The 26,891-nt window shown below is 35.7% G+C and overlaps 1 protein-coding gene across 1 annotated transcript in view; it reads right to left on the bottom strand.

The window, feature by feature from the left end:
- The window catches only part of TOPAZ1 (testis and ovary specific TOPAZ 1), a 41,865-nt gene that overhangs the window by 1,828 nt on the left and 13,146 nt on the right, over nt 1-26,891 (bottom strand). Inside the window, exons 5-19 of the mRNA XM_054818468.1 lie at nt 25,122-25,183; nt 22,689-22,804; nt 20,349-20,419; nt 19,490-19,627; nt 14,668-14,731; nt 13,440-13,591; nt 13,177-13,269; nt 12,788-12,903; nt 11,446-11,512; nt 10,225-10,399; nt 8,598-8,698; nt 4,488-4,653; nt 3,471-3,635; nt 2,206-2,409; nt 922-1,105 (exon numbers count right to left, since the gene is read on the bottom strand). Coding sequence (XP_054674443.1) covers nt 922-1,105; nt 2,206-2,409; nt 3,471-3,635; nt 4,488-4,653; nt 8,598-8,698; nt 10,225-10,399; nt 11,446-11,512; nt 12,788-12,903; nt 13,177-13,269; nt 13,440-13,591; nt 14,668-14,731; nt 19,490-19,627; nt 20,349-20,419; nt 22,689-22,804; nt 25,122-25,183 — 1,874 coding nt within the window. The remainder of the gene's footprint in view (nt 1-921; nt 1,106-2,205; nt 2,410-3,470; nt 3,636-4,487; nt 4,654-8,597; nt 8,699-10,224; nt 10,400-11,445; nt 11,513-12,787; nt 12,904-13,176; nt 13,270-13,439; nt 13,592-14,667; nt 14,732-19,489; nt 19,628-20,348; nt 20,420-22,688; nt 22,805-25,121; nt 25,184-26,891) is intronic.

Here is a 26,891-nt window from a genome sequence, read left to right as displayed (position 1 = left end):
TCATTTTTGGCATGTAATCACTTTTGGAATAAGGATGTGCCTAAGTGACATGCCTACATTTTTGCAAGAGCAGAACTTACTCTTAAAGCAAACAAGCAGAGATACAACAGCATGCACATGAGAACAAGAGATAAAACCCTTCTCATTTATCAAAAGAACAAAATTAAGAGATGTATTCCTTGGGAAGGGTAGAGGGGAAGAAAGATAGGAGTACTCAAGTTTGAGATGCCCCTGTTCATCCTTCTTAACAAATGTAGCTTTCCTATGCAGTTTCACATTTTGATGCTAAGCCAATCAATCTTAGAGAAAATGGGCTCTTGAAAAATAAATTATAGGTATAATCTAGTGACAGTGGTTGGTGGTTTATGGACAAAAGGAAAAAGCAACAAAAACCATTTTTATCTGAAGGTATTAAGTCTCACAGAAAGGGGGAAAAAATCTAACAAATTTAACATTGAGATATCCCCTGTAAAGAGAATCAAGTAAAATGGCTTCATGCACTTTCCAGAAAACAGCCCAGAAACGTTAGAATTGCTTTTTGAAAGGAGTAACATTTTCGCTGTGCCCTTCTACTCCACTGCTTAACCGCAACACAAGAATCTATACACCAAGATATCAAACTATCCTGTTTTTGAAAATACAGTACACTCTTAGTGCAGTAGAGACATTCAGTTAGGGAACACAGGCCAGTATCACTCTGCAGCAATTACTTTTCTGCTAAAAACATGAAAAAGTAACATTGACAATAAAAACAACCCAACAAACCAAACATTTACTGTTGATAACCAGTTTAGAAATAAGGACTAAAGCCAAGTTTAAACCCAAGCATTCTCTGTCCCAGCCAATGGAAAATAAGATCTCTTGTTAATTACATGATCACGTGGATAAATACAATCAAAATAGTACATACATGACACAAACCTTTTCAGTATTATTTGAAGAGTCTGACTAGTAGCCATTGGACTTTGAATATCACTGGCATTTGAAACAAGAAATATTTCAATGGCCAACAGCATCTCAACTTCAGACAGGTAAGATGGAATCGTCAAAAGTCTCTGATACAAATTTCCCTGCAGTGGTGGGTAGCAACCCAATGATAAAGCACCTGAAAGTAAATGCAGAAATGTAAGGAGTAAGGATTACCAATACTGAATATAGATCTGTTTTGTTTGGTATATGGCTAAGAATGTGGAAAAAATCCCCAACCCTGAACTCTTAATGAATTTTACTATTTCACCTGTGAAATGGCCCGATTTGAGAACACAGCAAATAGTATTCACTCATAATATTCACTGTTGTACAATGTTATTTTTATCAATGAATATTATCAGTGATGATTAAAAAGCTCTGTCAGAAATACGAGGTCTCCAAGTGCGTAATAAAACAAGTACAATTTAGAACAGGTCTGACAGAAGCTTTATTAACTGTAACCAGAGTGAGAGGACATTTGAACAGCATCTCCCCCTTTGCTCCCTTCTGCCAAGCGATCCCAGAGACCCAACCTACATAGCGTTTCAGGGGAGAGGAAAAAAAAAAAACCAAAAAAGAGGTGAGGAAAACCAATCCAATGGTTTGTTAACCAAAGTTAACAAGTATCCATCCCGGAGGGTTGGGCTCCTTAAGTAGCTTGCTAACCGCCACAATTCTAAGATGGAATCAAACAGTAAATAATGTGACAATATGGAGACAGGGCTCGTGGTGGACCCTATCAGAGTGGCATGCCCAATATTATCTTAGCTCAGAAAACAATCACAGACTGTTAGCTTTTAGTTGAAAAGAATCTTCTATCTTAATTAAGATAAACTTCTTAGTTGGACCTCTCAAATCTTAAATAATTTTACCACCACAGCTCTAAACAGACATATAAAGAAATCTAATTTGCCAAGATGAAAAGTGAAGGTGATGCACTTTTTAACCATTTTAGGGTTCACATTTTTGAAATTCTGAAATTGAACACAAAAATTTAATTTTGTGAGAATTACATTTATTTCATGCCAGGTAGTAGGCACTGATTCATATTTTCAACTGTCACTATTTCCCAATAAACATTTTGGTTACAGAAAAATTCCTGATGGTGATGCAGAAAGTACTGTTTTCTCCTTACAAAGTATACTCTTACCCGTTTCTCCCCAACACACTGAGCTGTTATGAGCATATGTTATCCAAAGACTGTAAGGGAAGGATATTGTTTAAGAAGCAACTTACTTTTGTAATAGGTCCTAGCTTTAGACCACAAAGAACTTCTTCCCAAAGCTGTGATCAATCCTCTAAGTAAAAAAAAATCAATAGCTATGTTTTTTGAAAGCATGAAGTCTACTGCAGAAGATGAGACCCCAAGGTTCTTGCTCTCGAAACAGGCATTTATCAGCTTGTTAAAAAGGCAACTGTACTGAGAAACATCTACAGTATCTGAAATGAAATGAAGAATATTAACTACTGAATTAAGTCAAAATGCAAATCTAATTAAAGAACTGCTTCTCAATCAGTACCTAAATCAGGACTCTTGCTTCTATCAGCAAAATGGAACAAGGTTGAGATAACTTATGATAATGCTTTATTCATCAAAAGTCTTTTCATACAGTTCATTCACATTGTGAAAGAGAAGTGTTAAGGTCCAAGTAATAATTAGCTGTCAAAAGCAATAGGATCAGATAAAATATATTCAACTTGCCCAAGCCTATAAATACAATCTACACCTGATCTCTCAGATTTAAAATTTGCACCAATAAAAATCACCTTGGTGCTTCAAGTTCTGCTTCTACTCTTGCTCTGAACTGTCCACTTCCTCTCAACTGTCCCCTTCTTGGCAGGGCTGAGCAGCCTTGTATCCACCTCATGCCCCAAAGGACTAGATCCTGTTAGATTCTCTAAGCAGATGGGCTTCCGACTAAGCTCTCCTAACATACGTAAAAGCACACACTGGCAATAGGACTGAGACCTACACAGAGGAATCAGCTGAGGTTTCCTCAGTGGAGCCTAAGTAACTACGCATCTCATCTTGAAGTGCACATCCAAAATTTGTCAGGTAAATTCAGCCCAAAAGAGCACTCAGTTCTTAACAGAGTATCTAAAAGAAGTCTAGGTTAGCTAGCTCATTCATCTGCAGTTAAATAAAATGAATCGCCCCAATGATATCCCTATTGTATGTTATACCTTATTGTATACACTGTGTATGATCCATAAAAATTTAGAGGGTCTTTCCTGTGTAACTAAGCCAATTGGAAAGAGAAAATAGGTGTATAAACTGAGTGCACACAAGTATGTGTATGTGCGTATGCATGTGTGTGGCAAGAGCTGCAGAGTACAGTACATATTTTAATTGACACTATACTCTTTGGAAAAAAAATGGGCTTGTCTAAAACTGTCTTTCTTCTTCAACGAATTTTAGCTGGAAAACAAACCAAAAGAACAGTACAGAATCATCTGTTAAATTTTTAGCTCTTAACACAGTACCTTTTTTTTTTACTTACCAGAATGATTTTGAAAACCTGGTAAGTTCTGCAGAACTTCAAACGCCTGCCTGTATAAACTCTTCCTCAAGTATTTGTGCACTAGTGTACATAACAGATTATGTCGATTAAGGATGTCCATTTTATCACAGGGCCACAATGGCGCATTTGTGGTCCACTCTGACTCTGTGGCAAAGAACAGTGCAGAGTTATTTCTATGAAGGGAAACTGGTGGATGCTGAGACTTTTGGGCATTAAGAATATACTGTAAACTGCAGCAGAAAACAAATTTCAGAATTTCACAGAAAATGCAGTTCTAGTTATTAGCAATTTGTTCCTTATCACCAATACTTCTCAGATGGATTCTCTGAACCTTTATATTGTAAATATCCCCTTTCATTATCACGATAGTAAAATGGTCAGTGACATATATAAACACGTGTGTATACAAATATCTATGTGTCTATGTACATATATAAAATTGAATAGCAAATATTACTTTATAGAACACCTTCTATTCTTGTTTATACTTCTGAGTTTCTTCTCTTTTCGGCAGATCAGAATTCCAAAAAGCCAGTAATTATGCACTATTTAATTGCAGAAATATGGTACTATTCTAAAGCTATTTTACTAAATGTGGATACTGTGAGGGGTAAAGAAATGCTGCATTGAGAAATGCTGGATTGACCCAAGCCTTAAAAGTTTTTGACACTGAATGTCACCTGGCTCAAAGGAAATCTACATGGGACAGGGTCACTTTCCAAGCTGCACCCCTCCCTTATGATGGTAGGCTTTTGAGTAGAATGGTGTTGATGGCAGACTAATGTGAAAACTTTTCTGAAAAAAATTTAGTATCAGTCATAGTATTTCTTATCAAGAAGAATACTGATCAATAAGATGGATCGCATTTTATTTTTGTTCCAATATTATTAACTTTATTTAATAACATAAACCAGCTGGTAAGTTTTATCTGAAATCCGTCATAGAAGGGGACTGTTCAAATTTAAGTCAAAACTCACTTTTTTAAGACAAGCTTACCTCTCAATACCCATGTCGCTCCATCCAAACTTCCAGTTTTAAGAAAAATTTCTGCAGCTTTATTAACAATTTGACATCTTGATGCTAACCTCTCTGCACCTGTAAGTCCTTTCAAGACTGTAAAATGTATCTGTAGCTCATGCAATTTATCCAAAACCTTCCTTCCCTAGCATAAGAGGAAGAAGGGAAAAGGAGAAGGTCAGAGAAAGCAATGATATCAGTGAACACAGAGTATATTTACAGCAGATTTAGTTCAGTGATACAGATTTATAGGTATCAGTTTAGTTATCCAAAATGAGTCGTGGGGGGAAAAAAAAGTATAGTAAAATTTCTAATGAATACTAAGGTTTTTTTGACTGTGTAGGCAACCCCCCCTTGTTGAACAGTTCCCAGCACACTATTCCCCCATAACATTATTTCTACTATATAATATTCCTATACAGTATTTTTAATACAATTTATAATTTGTATGTCCTTACTCTAGTACATTAATATTTTTACTCTTTTGATTCTATTCAGCACTACACAGCCTACAAAATTCTAAAAACATCATACAGAGAGTTTTCATTTTGCAGCAGAGGCATAATTTTTAAACTTAAATAATTATTCCAGCATAAGCCAAAAAAAACATTGATAGCTGTACCCAGCAGGACAATAAGCTGGAAAAAATTGGGCCTATCTGGCCAACAATATAACCACCAACAACTTTATCATCATATTCCAGGTTGATATTTAGACTGGTTTCCTACAGAAGCTTCCTCTTAGCAACTTTTTGGTTGGCCTTTTCAGTCAAAGATGGAAGAAAGATAGCAGTCTCACAGATAATTAAGATCTGACCAATCTAAAAAGAGATGATGGTCCAGTCAAGGTCGGATATCAGATTAATGTCCCCAGCAAGGCAAGGACAGGCAGGATTCAACACTTGTCCTTGTCTGGCTGCTCCTTGCTGGTCAAGCAACATGAATGAAACTCCAAACTAGACATGTTTTAGCTCTTGCTTAGTGGGTGCATCGATGAGGAGGTGGCTTATTAAAAATTGTGGTCATGTGTGTGCATGCATTGTGGTGGCAGAACGAGGATCATGAAGGTAGAGGAAAAGGGAGGTTTAGGAGAACACAGAAGTTGACTGAAAAGCAGCTCGTTTTTTGAAAATGCTTTATGCATATGCACATGCATACTGTGGACTGGCATATGCTCAAAATTGGAGACTTCTGAAGTCCTATAGGTACTTGCAATTATTTATCTCAGCATAACCCGTAAAAGAATACTAACTACATCATTGTAGTTGACATTTAAGGTGTGAAGAACTGTGGATATATGTAGTTGAAGGGAAAAAATACCTACCAGAAAGACTCGGATGAAACTTCCGACAGCAAAATAGAAATTTGAAATTTCAAGTGCCAACCAGAGACAAAATTCAAAATTAAGGAGGATATGCATCTATTCCATCCTACTAGCAAAAGGGCAGGCCACTAAGAAGTGAGTCTATAGCAAGATGGAAAGCATGCAGCTATAAGCATAAATGATCTATGAAGGGCAGGCACCCAATTAAAATGCAGTTGTGGAATGAGATCCATAATTGGACAAGAACCTCTGACCAATGCTCTGAACTAATAAAAAGTTGGGTAAAAATAAACCATAGCAAAGTCCTTCAAGATAGAAAATAGTTGAAATAGGAAGTGGATGAAATAGTTGCCAAAGGAGTGTTAATGTTGCAGGATTATCTACAAGTAAATATCCAGAACATAGTCTAGTGCTGCCTGAAGAGCTGTCACCATGGAAGACCTATTCACGTGTTTAAAATCTGTATGTTTTTTTCCAAAGTACATCTGTTTTATTAACTTTGCTTAGTTCTTACAAAGAATATTCTCTTCAGGACCAAGGAGCATACATATTTTATCGCAGAGAGCCACCAAGCATCAAAGCTATATGACACAGAGGTTTGATGTTCACAAAAGGAAAGTGATCTGAATAGCGCATCTAGAGCTTTAGGCAGTCTAACATATTCATAAAATGGCACAGGGCATATCCTAAGGCCAAAATTACTTGGAAGGCCTAAATTACAACAGGAAGAACTAGTCCATCACTATCTTATTTTCTGGACCACTTTTTGAAAGAAACAGGAGATGGGATCAAGCAGATACTAGCCCATAACCACAGGATTAGGGACATATTTGATACATATAATGGAATGAAACTGGTTAGAGAGATCAATTTGGGATGTCAATTCTGATAAAAATCATTGAGAGCACAGCCTCATTCACACTCCCATGTGGTCAACCCAGGCTGTCAACAAAGCTATCTGAGGATCTTCGTGAACAGTCTGTTGAGAGGTGGGTTTGATACCTAACACAACGTTCTCAAGGAAGCAATGATCTTTTGCTCTAGACATGAAAAAAAATCATAGTATCGTAAGAACTGTCTACTTTTAGTAAGTCCTGTTATACAGGAGAAACACTACACATGCTTTTGACACCTTGCACCTCTGAAATTAGGACATGAAGATGAACCTCCTTGGAGCATCAGAGGTCCTGCAACCCAAATACCAGGATCTCCCTTAAGATGGATCTGGGAAACAGCTAAAACCCATGCCAAACCAAGCTTTTTGATGGGCATGTGAACACTGACCATTCCTCAACGCCAAAAATTTAGACTACCTCTTCTATGGCCAGAAATATCTTAACTGTTCTAACTTCTGAGTTTTATGGAACAAAAATGCTTAGAAAAGTTCTAGTGCAGTACTACAAAAGTGCTAATGCAAAGACCCCTTCTCCTTCCCTTTCCCCCTAAACAGTATGACACTGTGCTGCAGCTTGATAGGGACCCAATAAAGACCATTCAACTCAACAAGCTGATGCTGCAAAATTAATGATTCATCAAAATGGGTGTACTGCCTCTAGACTAAGCACCTCTATCAAGTATCTCCTGGGACTTGGGTTGACCCTGAAAACAGACTGAGCAGTGCACAGGTTTGACAAAACAGAATTCCTGAAGGTCATCCCCTAGAGATAATAGTACAAAAGATATTTTAATCCTTTGATGTAAACTAGAAAGGGTTCCTTGATGATAATTCACAAAAAAACCCAAGAGACAAAAGGGGACAAGGAGAGCATTTGCTTTTCTTCATAAAAACACATGCTGGAATCATCTTGTATGGGATGAGGAACATCCCAGTAGAGCATAATTATTAGTTGTAAGGATCAGGCCCATTGACACAAAGGGAAGTTCAGAACGTGATCACTGGCCAAAATATAAACTACCCATGATGTTGGAATGTATTATTTCTTATGTTGTCTCTGGTCACGTTGAATTTTATAGGAGATCTAGCTTGGTCTACATTGCTTCCTTCCAGGAAGAAAAAGACAAATTTAACATTGAAACAGATCTTGCTGCAGTAAACTAATGATCAATACTGCATGAGGCCTAAAGAGTGTAAGACATCCAGTGAAAGGCCTAGTCTCTTAACCCTGGCCCTTTGTAGTATTTGACAGCAAAGAAAGGGTATTTATTTATGAGGTCCAACTCTTTGCAAGATTCACAGAACTTAGAACCCTAGATTCAATGGAAGAAAAGCACTTCTAGTGACATTCTGGGGAATGAGCAGTTCACCAAGTGCAGTAGCAGCCTTGCTATGCTTTTCTTCTGTCTTCCTGGCCTTATCCATTCCATTTGAGGTCAGGTTCAGAAGCATCCATGCAGGAAAGGGCCCGCTCAAACTTTTCTAAGTATTACTTGAATGCAGAATACAGTTGTATTGCCAGATGGAAGAAAGTGACATTTCTGGGAAACAATCCCATCAGCACCTTGCCCCAGAATCTCAGGAAGACCCGTCTTCTGATCCAGATTCATCCCTAGCTCAGAAGTCAAAAGCTGAACCAGAACAATCAAGCTTTTAGGTTGCAAGACAAAGTTATGACAGGCTCCATAGACGACTACTGCTCAGAAAGGCACAATAAAATGCTTTGATCCAGCTGGACAATTAAGAAGTAGTAAGATGGTGGGGAGGCAGGTGGCACATCCACTCATTCAGCTAAAGAAACACAGTTTAACATCTAGAAAAGAAATGACTCATTCTTTTTCTTCCAGTCAGGTTACTATAGTCCAGTATACCTTTATCCACTGCAGTACTTTGTGATAAGAATACATTACACTTATCCCAGTCCTCCCAATGAAAATTCTGTCTGCTTCATTATGTTGTGAATTTTTTATTACTGGAGAGAAAAAAAAAGATTTTTAATTTTACATGTAAATGCACTTTTAAAGAAATTACACACTTGCAAAACATGGTCATTGTGAAAATATTAAATATAGTTCTGAAATATTTGCCATTAAAAGTAGTAACTTTGCAAGTCTAAACACCAGAAGTAAATAACTACAGTTTATTCAGACACTACTTCACAGTAGTCTAATTCATCCATAAGATGCTTGGACATGTAATGGTGTAATTTAGTAACATCATTATTTGTAAAGTAAGCTTTGCATTTTCTGACACCATGAAGAAATGTTGGCAATTACAGAACTGAGTAAATACAAGTTTTTCCAACCATATTACACAACGACTTTGGAAGCACTGTTGGTATTCTAGAGCAGTGGTCTCCAAACTGGGGTGTGAGCACAACAATCCATTCAGGTGTGGGAAGAAAGTATTTTTTGTACCATTCAAAAATATAAATAACTTAAAATATTTTTAAAAGTAGTGTTTATTTCATCTTTATCTCATACTTTTAATTTATATTTTGGTGTATGTTTTATAATGTACTTAATGTATTAGTGCAGTAGTACATAAATCAGTATTACATAGTGCACTAGTTACACAAATCAATAAATAAACCAGGGGTGAGCGCTCAAAAATTTTTTACTGATAGAGGTGCCTATCAGTTTGGAAACAGACTAAGTTCAAGGCCCCACCAAAATCGTCTGCCTGTGTCACAACTGGAAGCTGTGATAGCTGTTTGATAACATGAAAGTCTGTGGTCAGAAAGGTCATGTCACATATCTGGAATAAATATTCATTGTGTTTTAGTAGTTAATACAGGTTGGAAATGATCTGAGTCATCCATTATAAACTGCTTTAATATCCCACTGACACTTCACTGAGCCTCAGATTTCTGCAAACTTATTAGGAAGAATGATACAGATATGTAAATGAAGGGGCATAGGGAGGAAAGGGGTAAGAAAACCTGCCAGAACTACTAAAAAAAACCTAGAAGGTGTTTTGTGGACCCAGTCCTTGCAGAAATTCTAAAAAAAACCCCCCAAAACAAAAACACCCTAAAAAAAAGGTAGAAATTATATACATGATGTAATCCTGATCAATGTGGTTTAAAATATACAAATATATAGAGAGCTGTATTTACAGGTCTACAGTTTATTTATGCTATTGAATGTGAGACTTCACATGACAATACTTTAATAGATTTCCCTTTGTCCTAAGAATAGGACATTCTTATTAAAAGACCACCAATTTTGGTTTCTCTTCTTGATTTTGCAAAGCTCAAATGTTCTTCTTTCAGAACTTTCTTTAGGTGTAAGCACTGTGGATTTTAGTTCTACTAAAAATGGTTTCTATTGAGCATTTTAGCTGATTGTATTTGCATCTCAAGAAATTCTGAACATTGTAACATATAAAATTAACTAATATTCAGAAAAATAGTACAGAGATTTAGTTTTTTACCTGTTTTGAAAACTCTACAAGAATAGGGATGAACAAAAAGCATTTCTTACATCTTAATTTTACCTGCATCAGCAAAATCACAGAAAGGAACTCCTGGTCTATCTGTCTCAGAATCTCTGGTTAGTATTTCAGCAATACAAAAAGACAATTTCTGAAGATCATTGAAATGTTCACATCCAGTTCTTGCATTAACATACAAAGCTCCCAGCTTGGTCCAATCACTTTTTTCCTTGCAATGCTGTGACGAAAGCAAGGGATAAATATAAGCGAATTTGCTTCCAGAACAGCAAACAGAAAATATTCTGAAATTCAAGAGATACACCTGGGATAGACTTGAAGAAGAAAAAGGATGCAGATGAAATGCTACTGCCAAGAACCTCCATGTTCAATATGGCACAGTTACATGTTGCCTAACTTGCATGGACTGCTAATCACTTTTGACCCTTAAGAAATTAAAATCCTTTTTCCATTTATGTCATGACCCCAATTGGGGAAGCTCATAACTTATTCATCCTATTTAAGAACTGGCATTCATCCAGTATTTACTTTTCTTTCTTCTTTTTTTTTTTTTTCTTTTTCCCCACGATGCATGCCAAATTGATGGTTATTCTCTATATGAATTAGTCTTTTGCTTGCCAGATCACTTGATGACTTTGGTGTTAAGACGAGTGAAAAATCAGCCCTGGTTCTTCCCTTCTTAAATTTTGGTCTCAGGATCTGTGCAGTAAGTGTGATAATATGTAAACTGTATTATAATCGTGCATAACAAGGAATCTGCCCTTGAATATGAAAGATGCAAGTGTCCAATTAGAGAATTTTTTATAATATTTTCTTATTCTTTAAAATACCTGCTTAGTGTTGACAATTATGGTCTTTTACAATTGTGCCTTTTTATACTAGATATGAATTCTATCTGCTAAATAATATATTAAATAATTTTTTGGTGAGGAATGATGTAGCACTACCAATTACAAGCCCAACAAATATAAGGCATGGGAAATAATTGCTTAAAATTATAAAATCTTTGAATTAGATGCAAACCCAAGATAAAAACTACAAGTATGTAAATTAAAATACTGACATCACAGAAAAGCCAAAGACAGTTTTCCCCTGCACGTTAATCTTTCCCAAACATGGCTTTGCAAAATATTTTATTATAATCTCAACATACTTAATAATAAAGCCCACTAATTTTAAATGATGTAGAAATTGCTATTTCTTGTAGGTTTAGAAGAAGTCATGGTTTAAGTATTCCAATAGGCTTGAAGAATGCACATACTGTACCTGAATTTCAGCCACTGCCAAGCTGAAGTCAAAAAGCCAGTTCTTTTCAAAATGTCTTTCCTGAAATCTTCCATAAGAAATAAATATTAATACATAATTTTAACATATCCTATTGAACTAAAGTATGCACTAGTAGAAGGTGATCAACAAATTATCATACATGAACTAAAAACTGATATGATTTTTGATCCTATTTACACTACGCAAACTGGACGCTGAAAACAGACATTTACAATCATGCCAAATGAAGTCAGTATGTCTATTAAGCAAGTAATTAAGCAGAGCTGTTTTCACAGAAAATATTCCCTTGTCTCAGTAGAAATGTAATGGAAAAGGTACGAATAAGACTTGCAATCTATTAAGTAAATGCAGAACTGTATTGTATGTATTTCTGACATAAAAGGAAAAAAAAAATACATGAAAAAGTGCTATTAGGCTTCAAATACCTAGGAGCATAATGCTTTATTCTGATGCTGCCACTGAAACAATGGTAAAAATTACCTCCAACATGTGTGGTAAATTGCACTGGTAAAACACTGAGATTCGTGGCTGAAAGGTACTATATTGGAAAAGTATGAAAAGCAGTAAATAATTTCTACAGTGCTTTCACTTGAAACAGTGATGGCTTGTTTCCACACAGTAGATGCTGTATATTTGGTTTCCTCTAATAATCAAAGGTTGCTTTATGAATCACAAATTTAGTTTCTCAACTTGTGTGTGCATATATGATGCAGATGATATATTAAAAAAAAAAAAAAAAAGGATCACAATCTTGTGCAAGTGATGGGGAGACATCAGTAGTTTTGGAACAGATTTGGGCTGTCATTTCACATTTTACCCAGCATAATCAAGCAGTACTTAAAAATGACCTTCCTCCCTAGTTGTGTTGTCACAAATGTTAATGCAGTAGCACAGCAAATGAAACTAGAAAACTACTTCAGATTATAACTAATCCTCTTATTGCCTAGAAGGGCTGTTTATTGCCGAAGTACTGTCTGCTTATGCAGGCCTAAATGATCTATCAAACCATGATGTTTCTAATTTGACCACAGTTATATAAACTCGTAACACAGCCAGGAACAGATTGTACAATGATGATCAATATGGAAAAAACTAATCATAACTGCGGTCAGAATCTAAGTTTTGACTTAACAATCTTTGAAGCACAGTAAATTGACAGCACTTTAAAATACAATTAGGCATGATATATAGTATTTTCATCCAAAACACTAAATTTTCATTTTCTCATTGCCTTTTAAAAATTTTACATAAATTTATAAAAATAGAACCTGAAGAAGGAACTAGACAGATACAATTATAAAATAGCTCCTTAAAGACATACCTGGATTTTATGTTCAAAACAATATTTACTTCCTGACTGGAAACTTGCAATTGGTGAAGGAACTTAATGATATAGTCAAAATGTTCAAACTCAAGGAACATACCAGCATCAATAAGCTGTAATATCAAACAGCAGGAAGAAGAGTAAGCATACAAAAAATAGTGATCACTTACATATTTCCAGAAGCAAGTGACAAACAACCATGGGAAAAACATGTCACAGTCAAAAAATAACGGATAAATGGAAACCCCTACCACAAATTCAGCTAGCCACAATATAACTTTAAAAAATACTACTGAAATAATATTAAAGTGATATGTTTGAGTTTTAAAAGAGACAAGGTATTTCAGAAATTCCAACAAGTAGCAGTAGTACAATCAAACTCATACCTTACAAAAGGTATCGAGTAATGTAGGCACAGCATCTCTTATATTCAAAGAAGCCACATGCTCAAAGACTTTCAGAAGAACATCTACAGCTGGCTAATTTAGACAAAAAAAGCACAGTAAGTTTTGCAACTCTGTTATTTTCTTTCCCCCAAGATTTAAGTACCAAAGTAAAAAAACCCAACTTACTACTACAACTGGCATAGTACTCAAAAAACCAAGAAACTATGGATCAAAGATTTTAAAAATATTACAAGGTCACCTACCAGTGTGTTGATTCGTACAGTTACATTCAATATCTGAAATACTTCCCGCAACAAACAGTTCTTGAGCAAAGAAATAAGAAGATCATTCAGCACTTGAGAATCAAAATCTATACCAGGAGTAACTTCTCTGTAATATTTCACAAATATTCGGACTGAAAAAGCAATTAAAATAATTTTACTTTGGGCTAACTGATGCTAACCATTTAAACAAGTTATTTCCTTAAATTTTAAATGCAGTCTAACAACCCTTAATTATCCAGGACATTATGGGACAGGAATATGGAGAAAAATGGGTGAAAGGATCCAGTTTGAATACAGTGTTAACCTTACTAGACCCAGAATTCTGAAATATCTCATGTCATTGAGCTGAACACCGTAAGTTCTGTGGGTTTCAAGAAAGCTTAGCTGATTTGGTGCAGCACAAGAAAAATGCACAAAACCAGGTTAGATTTGGTAAGCGCATCAAGGTAGTAAGACTTTTCCAGACATGAAGCTCTAGGAAGTGCAGTGCAGCGTTACCATGGTGGATGGTCTGTCTTACCCAGTGTCACCTGCATTACAATGCTCAGTATGCCAGCATGGGAACATTACTGCACAGGGTGCAATGGGATCCTGCGTGCACATTGTACTACCCTCTAATAAGCTTTCAAAAACTTCAGACTGCTCAGGACACGTACAAAAGGAATGACTGCCCAGAGTAAAATGTAGCCCTTTCTGAACTCAAAAGCTCAGATGGATCTGCATTGACACATTTTAGGGACTGTAGTTGATTGTAATTGTTTGCATATATGGTAATGTCAAAGGACTAAACCAAAGCTGTTCAGGTGCCATAAGAGCACTTCATTTTAAGAGCTTAATTCTAAAGGGTTTGGATTTGTGATGTTCGGCCAGGGTGTTCAAAAGTGTCTGAACAAAATTTTGGTTCTGTTAAACTTTCCTCCTGCCCCAGTTACTAATTTCTATTCTCAAGCCCAGTTCCATTTGGGCCAGGTTCATTTTCCGTGGAAGTAAGATTTATAACAACCTCCTGAGATAACTGCATATCTGAATACCTAGCCTTAACAGGAAATTGGAACATGAAAACACATGGATTGGATGATATTCCTTTGAAATCAGAACTTCGTATTCACTGCTGAAGTGGCACCCTTTTCTCTCCTGACAGATTATCGTATTTGCTTTAAATAAGCTAAGTATCAAAGATACATCAAAAGCTACTATTACATCATACCTGCACGTTTTAGAAGGCCTGATTCTTTGATACTAATGTATGTCCTAAGTATTGCCATGCAAATCTAGAAAAAGAGGAAAAAGAAATCTATAGTTAAACCTCAGTTTATATCAAACAAAAGAACTACTCACAAACATGAGTTCTGTAAGGAGACAAGCTTTACATTCCTTCTATTGTCATACTGACAAATTGTTTAAGAAGGTAATAGTGTCTGTAGGCAAAGGCACTGTCAAAAGGAGAGCAAATCAAATAGAAAAATAATGTAGATGAAATGTTTGGGAGCGACGCTGCTGGGACCACAGCTGCATGCGTGTGTGTATATACTCGTAGCAAACAAAAAAAAAAATTTGAAAATACAGATACTTTGGAATTAGTATAAATGTGGCAGACTGTAAACAAACAGAGAAAAGGAGGCAAAAAGGTGAAAGTGAAAACATGATAAAAATTACATGAATGTACCAAGTAAGACATCAAAAATCACAGAGAAATGAAGTTGGTAACACTGTTCATCACAAAGAATCACTCACAAAGATACAGAAGAAAAAACTCAGAACTAACTCGATTTAGTGAACCATTTCACCTCAGACCCAGTTGATTAAAAAAAAAAAAATCCACACCTAGATATTTTAATATGTTACTTGGTACTGGACCATTCTTGTCTTAACATGTTAAGCTGTCAGCTTTGTGATACTTACACGTTTTGCTCCATCTCTGCAGATGAAGAAATAAAGACTACTGAGATTAAATCTTAGAATTCCAAGTTAGGGAAAAAACAATCATCCTTTCAGATACCCTTTGTCACTTCTGGAACATTTACAGTCCTTCTGCACAACAATTTAAATGGGTCATATTTAATACTATTTTGTGAAATAATGAAAAATCAAGAGACACAACCCCCCCTAAACTCATAGTCAGGTTATTACAGAATTGAGTTGGGTTTATTTTTACATGCAACTTCAAAATTAGGCAGGATCTGCTCACAGAGTTTGTTACACAGCAAATGAATTATCATCAAAGCAGAAGATACTGACTTGTGGCCAAGACATCTTCCTATTCTTAAAATTGTTAATCTGTTCAGATCATCAAGTCAAACACCACAAGAATTGTACATCTAAATATGCTGACCATAAATAAAGCTTATTGTTTTTATTTTGAAACAGTGTCCTAATATTGTTGAACTATAGACTAAAGATACACCTTTTGGAAAATCATGTAGAATCTTTGATCATTAATATATATGCAGTGTCCCTTGGCAATGGGTTAACTCACTTAATCCAAATCTACAATCCCAGGTGGCTGAGGGCATTTCCAAAACAAACTTTAGCACATGCTTACAGTATGTAAATTGCTTGCTTTTGGAATCTATTTTCCTCCTTCTTTGGACTGACTCCCTCAAAAAAGCCAAGATTGCATCTGGAGCTCTGACTCATCCAAATATTAGTGAAATTGCTTGGAAAATCCAGTTGTGGTACTGGATCATGGGACATGTTATATTACATTCATAAAAGAAACTAACCATGTTCTTCATTTACAGCTTCTAGGAGGCTTCAGTTGATTTAATTGTTTCAATTTATAAAAGGTTTAACTGAACGTACAGACTATGTAAAAATGTGAGAATCTCTAAATTTTGAGTTAATGATAATGGATTTAGAATGCAGATACATTAAAGAGACAATTCCCAAAAGGTAGCATAGATCACACTATTCTGTCACCTATCAGTTGATTCCACAACTCATTTAACATGACAAAAGGACTTTGTTTTTTATACAAGCAACCAACTGCCCAGTAAAACACAGTTCTACTACAGTAACACAGAGGTACTTAAATCAGAAGAACAAGCACCAGAATTTATGAAATCCTTCAGCATCTCCCAGTCAGTGTGCACTCTGATATTTAGTAAGTGATATTCAGTAAGCGATATTTAGTAAGCGGGGAAAACCCCATGCTGTAGCCCTTCACTCAGTGAGATCAAAACCCGGATCTTCTTATCAAGAGATTCAGTTTATGAACCCTGTGGCACCTTTGAGACACACATTCCATACTAAAGGTGGCTGAAACTGACCAACAGGTTAAAAAATTATTTAAAGGTGCTTAGAGACAGTAATAAAAGGAGAGTGCAACTTTAAGTCTCATTTCTTTAGGGAGCCAGATTAAAAAAAAAAAACAACCTACAACCCACAGCAGAAGCATACACCCAAGGCCATGAAGCGGCAAGACAACATTAATGAAGAAAAAAAAAAATCTTCCTATTTCACATCCTGTTTGTTTCCAGTTAGGGGTTCATAGGATGGAGGAAAAAGACAGTAAGAAGTCACAAAAAGATGACCATTTCTTTAGTGGATACAACATGAGTCTAAAAAAGTTAATAAGGTACACAAAACTAAGATAAAATCAAACAAAGAAACAGAGTTTTCATAAAGACATGTTTTCAAACCACTTATTTGTTGTAACTGCGCAATTATTATCTATCCTACAGTTTGAAGTGTTGGTCAAGCCAATACTACATAGTACAAGTATTTTGGTAAAAACCATAAGCAGAATCACAGAATAGCTGAGGTTGGAAGGCATCTCTCTAAACCATCCAGTCCAGCCCTTCTGCTAAAAGCCGGGTCAAATAGCCTAGGTTGCTCAGGACCATGCCCAGTCAGGTTCTGAATATCTTCAGGGATGGAGATTCTACAACCTCTCTGGCCAACCTGTTCTAGTGTTTGACCACCCTCACAGTAAAAAAAGTTTCTTCTTATACACAAACTGAATTTCCTGTAATTTCAATTTATGCCCACTGTCTCTTGCCCTTTCATTAGGCACCACTGAGAAGAGTCTGAATCCATCTTCTTCAACCCACCATCAGATCCTTATACACATCATTAAGATACACCTTTTAAATACTTTGGGAAGTATTTAAAACAGTCTTAATAGTTTTGTTTACTTTGCCTAATACAAAAGAGATTTCACTGTGTGAAATTAAAGGCAACTTAAAAAAAAAATACATCTGGCAACTTGTAGAACTTGCTGAGCTCAAGAGTATGTCGATTTTCAAAACATATGATGTTTTTATTAATTAGATCACTGCTGTGTTGTGTGATTAACAATTGTTAAGAGTACTAAATCCTAGTAGGTTAAGCCATAAAGCATCAAACAGATACTTAATAAAAAGGATAGAATTTCCATTATGGGGAAAGGTATTTCCCTTCAAAAATTCTCCTAACAATCATGACTGAAAACATAGTATTAAGCAAGTGGACTACCAGTCTGCATAACAGTTCCTAAAGAGATTTATCTCCCCTGTACTTGACGACTTTGCTGCTGCTTTACCTGTCTTCCATTTATGTACTTTGGTGCCACCATGAGGTGCTAGGCCCACTATCATTTTTTAATGGATAGTTCTAAAAAGATAAATAAATACACAAACAAAACCCAGAGTATACTTCCAGACTACCAAGAAAGTTAGGCTAGGTTTGGTGGGCAGAACAGTAAGTGTGCTGGAGTGCTGCACCACAAGTAAAATCAAATGGAATTGATTTTTAATAGTTTTAGGCAAATAATTTAATTCTTTAATGTGTCTGTATATAATGAAGCAGTATAAAACATAATTCATACATACTAGCTGAAAATTACTGATATTCACTACAGCCTGCCAAAGATATTTCGCAATTGAGGAAAAAGGAAAATGACCCATACAAAATTACTCTCAAATGATCTTAGTATTTTTAAGCTATCATATACACTTTCAAAGGAGTTACAAAGCATTAGAAAAAAAAATAGTTCTTTTTTTGAGAAATAACAAGGAAAAAAGAAAACATTAAGAAAACTAAACCCAAATTATATTGATGTATTTTAAAAATTCTGACACAGTATATTTAAGATATCAAGGAGATGGATAACCCCCCCATGGCAGGGGGGTTGAAACTAGATGATCTTTGAGGTCCCTTTCAACCCAAACCATTCTATGGTTCTATAAGCACCTTTAGATGCTACCTTTTTTTTTTTAAGTATTTATGCCCAACAGGTTCACCACAAGTTATTTTTTTACATTTCAATTCTGTAATTTCTTACTTAATCTCACCAATGATCAAATCTTACTCATACCAATAAAATGGTAGATAAGAAATAAATCTTGTAAGACCTGAGGAAGACAAGTTTAGGTATTTGTCTTTAATTGTTTTAATCTTTTTGTTTGCTTCCAAGTGACTTCCAGAATCACCTAAGTCTCGGTTTCATACAGCCAATTCCAAAATCTTATGACATGACAGCACGATTAGCCTGCCTTGCACAGTGCTTGGAAGTATTAGACTCATAATTTCTTTGTTAAATGGTTTGAAAACACATCTACTTTGCCCACCACTGGAAAAGTACTTTTGCTTGCAAATATTATGAGAATTGTTGTTCCATTTAAGGAGATTAGAGCATCTTTAAACAGACACACCCTTGTTGCACAAAACTTGCAGACAGTAATATATCATAGCTGGTTTTTTAACTTTAAGAATACATATGAAGTCTGTGTTTGCTTATAGGCGTTCAATGCATGAGATAGAAATGTCTCAGAATCTCCCCATTCTACTACTTTCTATTTGTACAGCCTAATTCTTGCTCTGTTGCTGATGTCCGTTCTCTTAAAAAGTCTACTAGTTAAAAACTCTACCTTTTTTAAAAAAAGAACTTAAAAAGACCTTGAGAGGAAGAATTTCTGAACTTTTTCTTTGATCCATCAATCTCTGAAATTTACTCCCTTTCCATATATAAATGAACAAAGGAGATGTCGTTTGTGTTTAAAAAGTGTTCACATTTACAATCTGTTCCTTTCTTCAATAAATCTCTTTACCTTTTCATCTCCTTGTTCAGGAACATGCCAAAACCAACATTTTGCTCTTTCACACCCACGCAAAGTCATGAAATAAAATCTGCAATATTTACGGGGCAATTCAATCATCTCGAGGATCTGATGGACTGAATGAGAAGCCTGAAATAAAATAAAATTAAAACAAGCAGAAAAAAAATCCAACAAATAGTATTTTCTGAAAGCAAACATGCTCTTTTTTTGAGAATTTCAAAATACTTATGAATTCTAAACAAAAGCAAAAAATATATGATCTACAATTAAAGCTCTAAAATAACCCTCATCTCTATACTGTATCTGCAGCGTTTCAAAGCAGACCAACATTAATCCCTTGTCACATGTTTTGTTAGTGTCTAACACAACAAAAATCTGTCTTGCAGACCACAGACAGAACAACGTAAGAACTGCTAAATGAGATGGACAAGGAGTAGAAAGGAGGAAGAAAGGTGACAAACTCCTGCATGGCTCTGGATAACAGTCTGAGAATTCTGGGACATCCATTTTCTTTACCCTTTTTTCAGTGCCCAGCATAATGGATAATGCAGTCTGTCTTAAACATGTGAAACCTTGTCTGCAGTTCTACAAAAACAACAAACCAAAAAGCATTATTTGATTTTGCTTAAGCTGGAAACAGAAATAAACAAAGCTCCACCGTGAATAGCTGTCCCTCATCATTGATTTTGTTCTCAGAAATTGCATTTACTCAGTGATAGCATCTTCAGAAGAGTAGAAACATAAACACATAGATTCATAATTTCTGACTAGATATATGGTGAATTGTCTGAATATCCGTAACAAAATGAGTGCCAAAGGATCAGAAATCATTAAGAGTTTAACAACTCACATTTGCATTTTTTTCCATCTTCCATGGCTCAGAATCTCCATAATTTTGCAACGGCAGTAAAGGACTTTTTCCTGAAAATTTGTAATCTAAAAATTAGGATGAGGGCAATAAATGGATCATGTAATAAAACAAATGATACTGAAACCACTCTCATTTATCTTATTTTCCTCTATATTTATAGTTCAAGTCACAGCAATGATTAATGAAAATGTGATTAATAAAATCTAAAGCCAGAAATTTAAGTTACAGTTTTTGTAATTATCCTAAAACTGAGACTTTGCACGAAATTCCAAGAGTAAGCACATTTAAATTAAAAACTTCACTACTTTATCCAAAGTTTCTAATCTAACTTACAGAGATAAGAAGAGAAATGGAATAAAAATATCCAGAAGTTTTAATTTCAAAAGAAAAACAAACCTACCACATTATCAGTTATCTTTGCATTCTCAAATCACTAGCCATAAATTTAAACTATTTTTCCAGAATTGAAATAAAACTTTTAATAACCTATGTTTTCAGCAGTGCAATATCAAGATAAGCCCAATGTTAAGTTACTGGTTTCTTAACACTGAAACTTGGGTTTAGAACTTCAATTATTATTGATAACAGATTTCTTTCTCTGAAAAAAAAAAAGAATACTGCTAATGGAAGATAAAAGTTCAAATTTTCAACTCCATATCTAAAGAGAAGAGCTTTTGAATGCCTTGCTTTCTAGGGTTCCTATCTGGCCCCTTAAAGTACTGGGTATTCAAAAAGCAAGGTGCTTAGCCCTTTTTGACAAGCTATTGTTACTGAAAAGCATCCAATAATGATGTATGTTCTACTAGAGACTTGCACTAGGTACCGGGTTCTTAATCTGCATGTCTTTCTAAACAGATAGGACTATCACAGGATAGGAAAGAGAAACATAATGTAGAACAATTAAATATCTAAATGTTACGTACTGTCACAGGTGTGTAATTTTGTGCAGTGATGGTGGTCAATTTGGTAAATTCAGGATTGGATAAATTTAGTGACAGGAAAAAGACTGAGAAAATAGTCATCCACTAGCTGCAGAAAAATGCCTCTAGGAACTTGAGCTCAGAAGTCTTTCCTCTAGATTCTTGCTGTCCCCACAGCACTGAGCTTCTGACCAGGTCCTTTCAACAGTTTGTACTCTCCCTGCTGACTGTATGTCAAATTTATAGAGGAACAAGCACTAAAGTGAAACAGCCAATCCAGCCTGCACAGTTCTGGGGGGGGAAAAAAAGGCCGTTTTGTCCTCACCTAGCACAGAAACTCTTGCTTTGGCAACAGTTTCAAGTGATTTTAAGAAGGAAGATTTAGAATTCTTCAGAAGGTGTATATGCTTTTAAGGCCAAAGACATGAGCCATTTGAAATTACTGTAGTCTAGAGACATATTTCACAGTTGCTTTTTACAGCATCTGTGTTTCTTGCACTTCCTGAAAATATTGTTAAATGACATGATGATAGAATCATTCTCCAAGCTCAGACTGGCAGTATAATTTGAAACTAAGCAAGAACCTCTGCCACTGATCTCAATTCAAGAAATCCATGTTTATAAACATCCATATCAACCACTAATTCTAAAACCATTAATTTCCAAAACAGCTGTTGCAAAGAAACAGAATGCAGTATCTATCCATAAGCAATCAATTCTTGTTTTTCTCTATCTTGTATGTCAAATAAAACTATGCATTTATGTAAGGTTAAATGTCAGATTTGTTACGTGCAGAAAAAAAGAGAAGGAAACTTTTACTACAGTTCCATTACATTATGATTTCTCTGGTGGCAGAGACATTTAAGAGGTACCTGTCCCAGCTGTGAAATATACCAGGTCAAAATTAAGCGCTGCTTTTCAAATCTAGATCATTTCCCTCTTCTAGTCTAGTGACTGCCTCACAAATGTTTGAATTGGCATAAAAAGAAAGTTCAGACCTTTGGCAAGGTGGGCAAATCCCTTAGCTAAGTTTTGCCAACAGATAATAAACCACCAAGAAAACCTGCGGTCATGTTCTCTGACCACAAAGAAAGAAAAACAAGTTACTTGCCAATAACATGGCTCAAACACAATGTGCCAACTTACTAAGAATGCAGGCACTGCTGTACCATTAAAGTATCTCAGAACTTGCTATTTGACCCTACCAAACAGGATTCTGCTAAAAAACCCAACCCAACAAACCCCACTAACCTATCATATGGGAGCTTGCATTTTTCCTTCTGTGTATGCAAACTAAAACAAATTCCAGCCAATGCCTTCAGGAATTGAAGAAATTTTTTAAGATTTTATAGGTAAATAAAACAGATGTAAAAATAAATTCTAGAGGGTTCACCAATACCATTTGTCCGGGGTTTCATCACTGTAGCTTCACTGAGGACATTTACTTTCGGGGCACACAATGGATGCAATCCTGATAGCAATTCACAGTTCACGACATCATTGTATTTACAGTCACTGTTGAGCATTAAAAAAAACCAAAATTTATTTAACCAACTTAAACAAGTGCTTCTCCCATATACTAAATGCCTAAAAAGGGGGATTAAGTTTATGAAAGATGAGAATTTCTTCAATAATTTAAACAACATTTAAAAACTTGGTGTAAATTTAAATAGCTAGCAGTCCCAACAACTTCACTTTCGTTACTCTCATTGCCTGGTCTAACCTGATTATGATCTTAGCTGAGATTATTCTGTCTTAAAGTGTAACTATATGAAATTCAATAAATAAGTAGAAGAGACGCCCATGAACCACTTTTAGTTTTTTTTCCACTATGCTAACAGGAAGACTGAGATGATTGCTGTCACCTCTGAAGAAGCATCTACTTTTCAGTAGTCTGTTATGCAATATCTGCCAAAGAAGTAATTTCAAAAGCTTTTGGATTACATGTGAAGAGCCAACTGTTTTCGACTCAGAAGAAGATTTAGGTGATTTCAAAGGGAACTCCAATTAAAGACTGTTCTGCCTTTAACTACTCACAAATATGTACATTCCAGATAATTAAACTACTAAAACGTGATGTTTTCCAAAATAAGCTACAAATATTGCTAGCAAGGTACTTAGTGATCTCTTTCTTACTTGTAAATAAAGCCACAGGAAAACAAAATCCCCTTTCATGAGATCTTCCTCCTCTCGCCCCTTCAATCAAGAATCTAAATTCAGTACAAAGGACACTTCAGCCTGCTTGCTGTTTGGAGACAGAAATAGACTTGCTATCCCTTATGAGGAGCACTTTCTAGCTATTTAATACTTCTCATAGCCAGGATAATTCAAATCTTTCCTGAATTGTGGGCTGGTTTTAATACAGTTTGAAATAAAAATGCTACAGCAAAGAATAAATTCTATGTAATATACCCAAATTCAGTATCAATCTTTATTTCTATTCTAGTCAATGTATTGTATCGGTCTCCAGAGGAAAAAAAATCTGCAGATCTAGTTACTCAGATTTTTCAAGTTACGATGTAAAATTTTTCTTATGCTTCCTCGTGATGCCAGCCTCAGATATGACACAACAGGATTTTCATAGCTTACTTCAGGATAGTAATATCCACTCTCTTTTTAATTTAGGCATGAAACTACATGCAATTTTACCAGGAACTGTAAACTCTACAATCAATTCATTTTTTTAAGTAACAGCATCACTAAAAGTGGAGTTTGCTAAGTAAGAACAGTAACTATGTTTTCTTCTAGATGAAACTTTGCAATGGTAACATTTTTGAGTAAAATTAGAGAAAATAGTTTGACTCCAAATGAAGGAATAAATGCCTTTTCTCTAACCACAGAGAGTGCTGCATATCAACTAAGGAAGTGAAGTAACACAGCATCACTTGCACAAACATATTTTAACCAGCATAATCTACTTGGTCTATAGCATAAACTATTGATGTTACTAAGCTAAATTTAAATGAGTGTTTTACCAGGAGGAGGAGCTTGGAGCTCTCTAGTGGATCAATGAAAAGATGCAGTACTCTCCATTTAACGAGCTTCTTGTACACTTCAAGCCTGTCACAGAAATGTGACTGGTGCTGGAAAAAAGTAACACCCTCTTCTATGCCAGCTAGGATTTCTTGATTATTGTGAAAATGACTCTGAAATATCTGTTACTTCTCTTTTAAGTACTGAAGTATTCCATCAGTTAAGTATACTTTTTCTACAAAGTCCTATTCAGCTTTTGGGCTGATGCTGAATGGAAGTTTCTTAGTCTGGCACTTTAAGTTGTATGTACAATAAACACTGTAAGCATAGCTTGAAGCTACCAGAACAGCAAAGCACATGCTTAACTCTACATGCCAAGTTTTTAAGTGCCTTTTTCTACTGCTGTTCAAATATGTCAGCCTGAATTTGAATGAGATCTTTCAATTCTTTCATCAGTTTAGAAAGTCCCAAGAGGCAGAAAAGAAAGCTGAAAGTTTCATTGATTTCCCCCCCCCCGCCACCTAAAACGTTCTGGTAAGTACTACTGGGTCTGGAAATGTGTCTTACGCTATACTTGCATTGAGAGGCCAAGGTGAGACACTGGCATAAAGTGGATACATTTTGTCACCATCTGGAGGACAAAATAATATCTATTGTCCTGTCAGGCTACGACTATACTTGCCTTGTACTTTGCACAGTGAAATTATGTTATTTCACATATTTATTTTCTTAATCATATAGTCACAATAACATAGAAAAATTGAATTAAAATGCTGATGGTGTTTTGGTAAAAACATCATATTTCATTTGTATAGTAACTGGGGAACATCACAGGTTACATGAATATACATGTATATACCTTTTTTCAGCTTCACCCTTTTTTTCTTGTTTAACATCAGGCACTCCATCTGCAAACCTGAACTGTGAAGATATTTAAAATGTGTTTTCAGATACACAAAGCACTACTAAGCCTGTTATGCTTTACACTACACACTTAAAACTGTTAGTAATTGTTGGAAGGTGTGATAATATAGTCTTGACTGTAAAAACTATAATTTGGACTGTCAGGTCCATCTTTTTAAATGGACACACTGCCGTTATACTCTGATCTCTGAAATAGTGATTTTTTTCATTGGAAAAAAGGTGACATGATCGTCTTCACTTCTCTTTGTTCCCACTGATAATCCCAGCAATTTTGAGGCCCATTGCGCAATTTTAACTGTGCCTGACAGATGTGTAGAAACCCATAAAAGACATTCCATTAAGCTTAATGAAAAATTAAAACTGTGCACCATGGTATATGAGTAAAAAAACCCCAAAGATACGGAGAAAAAAAAGACAGCACCTAACATATTTGGGGGTGAGAATCTGAAAAGACTAATACCGAACAAAGTAATGAAATCCTGGCTTTGTTTTGACCGTTACTCATGAAGTAACTTGAACTGCACATTCTATCACTAATTTATGATAGCCAAAGAATTAGACATAGATATGCTCTCATTGGATTTCCAAACTTCATTCTACCAGTTCCCCAAATATTTTTAGGGTTTTCTCCATGGTTAGTTTTTGTCCTTCTCACAGCATTTTTAGTTGGAAAAGCCATCAAAAAAACAAATCCCCAGAACCACCCCAAATGGTAGAATACTTGCAACAAGCGTTCTGCCATTCCACTCCCTCCCCAGGTCTGCACAGCTAGTTTTCCATCCACATACAGGAATTGGTTTAGGGCCGTAGCATGTATTTTGTCACTTAAGTTTGGTTAAGTTTGAGGTTTGGGTGAGATTAGTTATACATATTTACTGCTGTCCAACACAGCACAGAAAAACAAACATTAGGACACTGATTTTATAAAGCCACAACACTACGAAGTAGCCCAACTGGCATTGACCTGGCAATATTGCAACAAGTACTATGCCTCCACAAACCTATCCTATGTGACAGGATAGGTCTTTTACCCTCTCCAAGAGGCCAGGGCACAAAACAGCACCTGTTCACTTTGTGAATGAGATGTTAGCAATCCCAATTCCATTTGCTGAAGGAAATGTTTCTATTCTGCTTTTAAATAATGAATTTGCCAGGGAAATGGATTCCCTACTGTTTGACCTTATCAATTACTTACCAGTTTTCAGCCACGTGAATTTTACAGTTTTACTTATCCAGTTAAAACCATTATCCACTCTTGAAGCAGTGGAAAACAGTAAATGCTATCAGCAGCTATGTCTGAGTGGCAGTGAGATGTAAATTCCAATCCATTATCAAAGCAGTAAATAGTACAAAACTTCAGCAAGTCTTAAAAGACCTAGACTTATTATCTAGAGGAAGGAGGACAGAGAGTAGAAAGGTCAGATAAAGTCAGCGAGCACGAAAATGGTTTAACGTTCGCTCTGAACCGCCAGGAAGTCAGTATGTTAAAGTAATGGCCCTTCTGCCCAAGTAATGAGCCACAGAATGATCCTCGTCAAATGCATGATGGCTGTGCAGCTCTCCAGCTTTCCAACACCACTCCATCCTTCTGAGACTGTGTGGTGAGAAGCATTTAAGGCCATCTTTTAAAACTAGGTATGTTATGTAAAAATACCTATGTCACATATGCACAGTAGTACTCCTAAGTGTTCACTGAACAGTAATT

The sequence above is a fragment of the Grus americana genome, chromosome 2 (genome assembly GCF_028858705.1).
Source record: "Grus americana isolate bGruAme1 chromosome 2, bGruAme1.mat, whole genome shotgun sequence".
In the NCBI taxonomy this organism is placed as follows: Eukaryota; Metazoa; Chordata; class Aves; order Gruiformes; family Gruidae; genus Grus; species Grus americana.
This window is presented reverse-complemented; position numbering and strand designations above follow the sequence as displayed.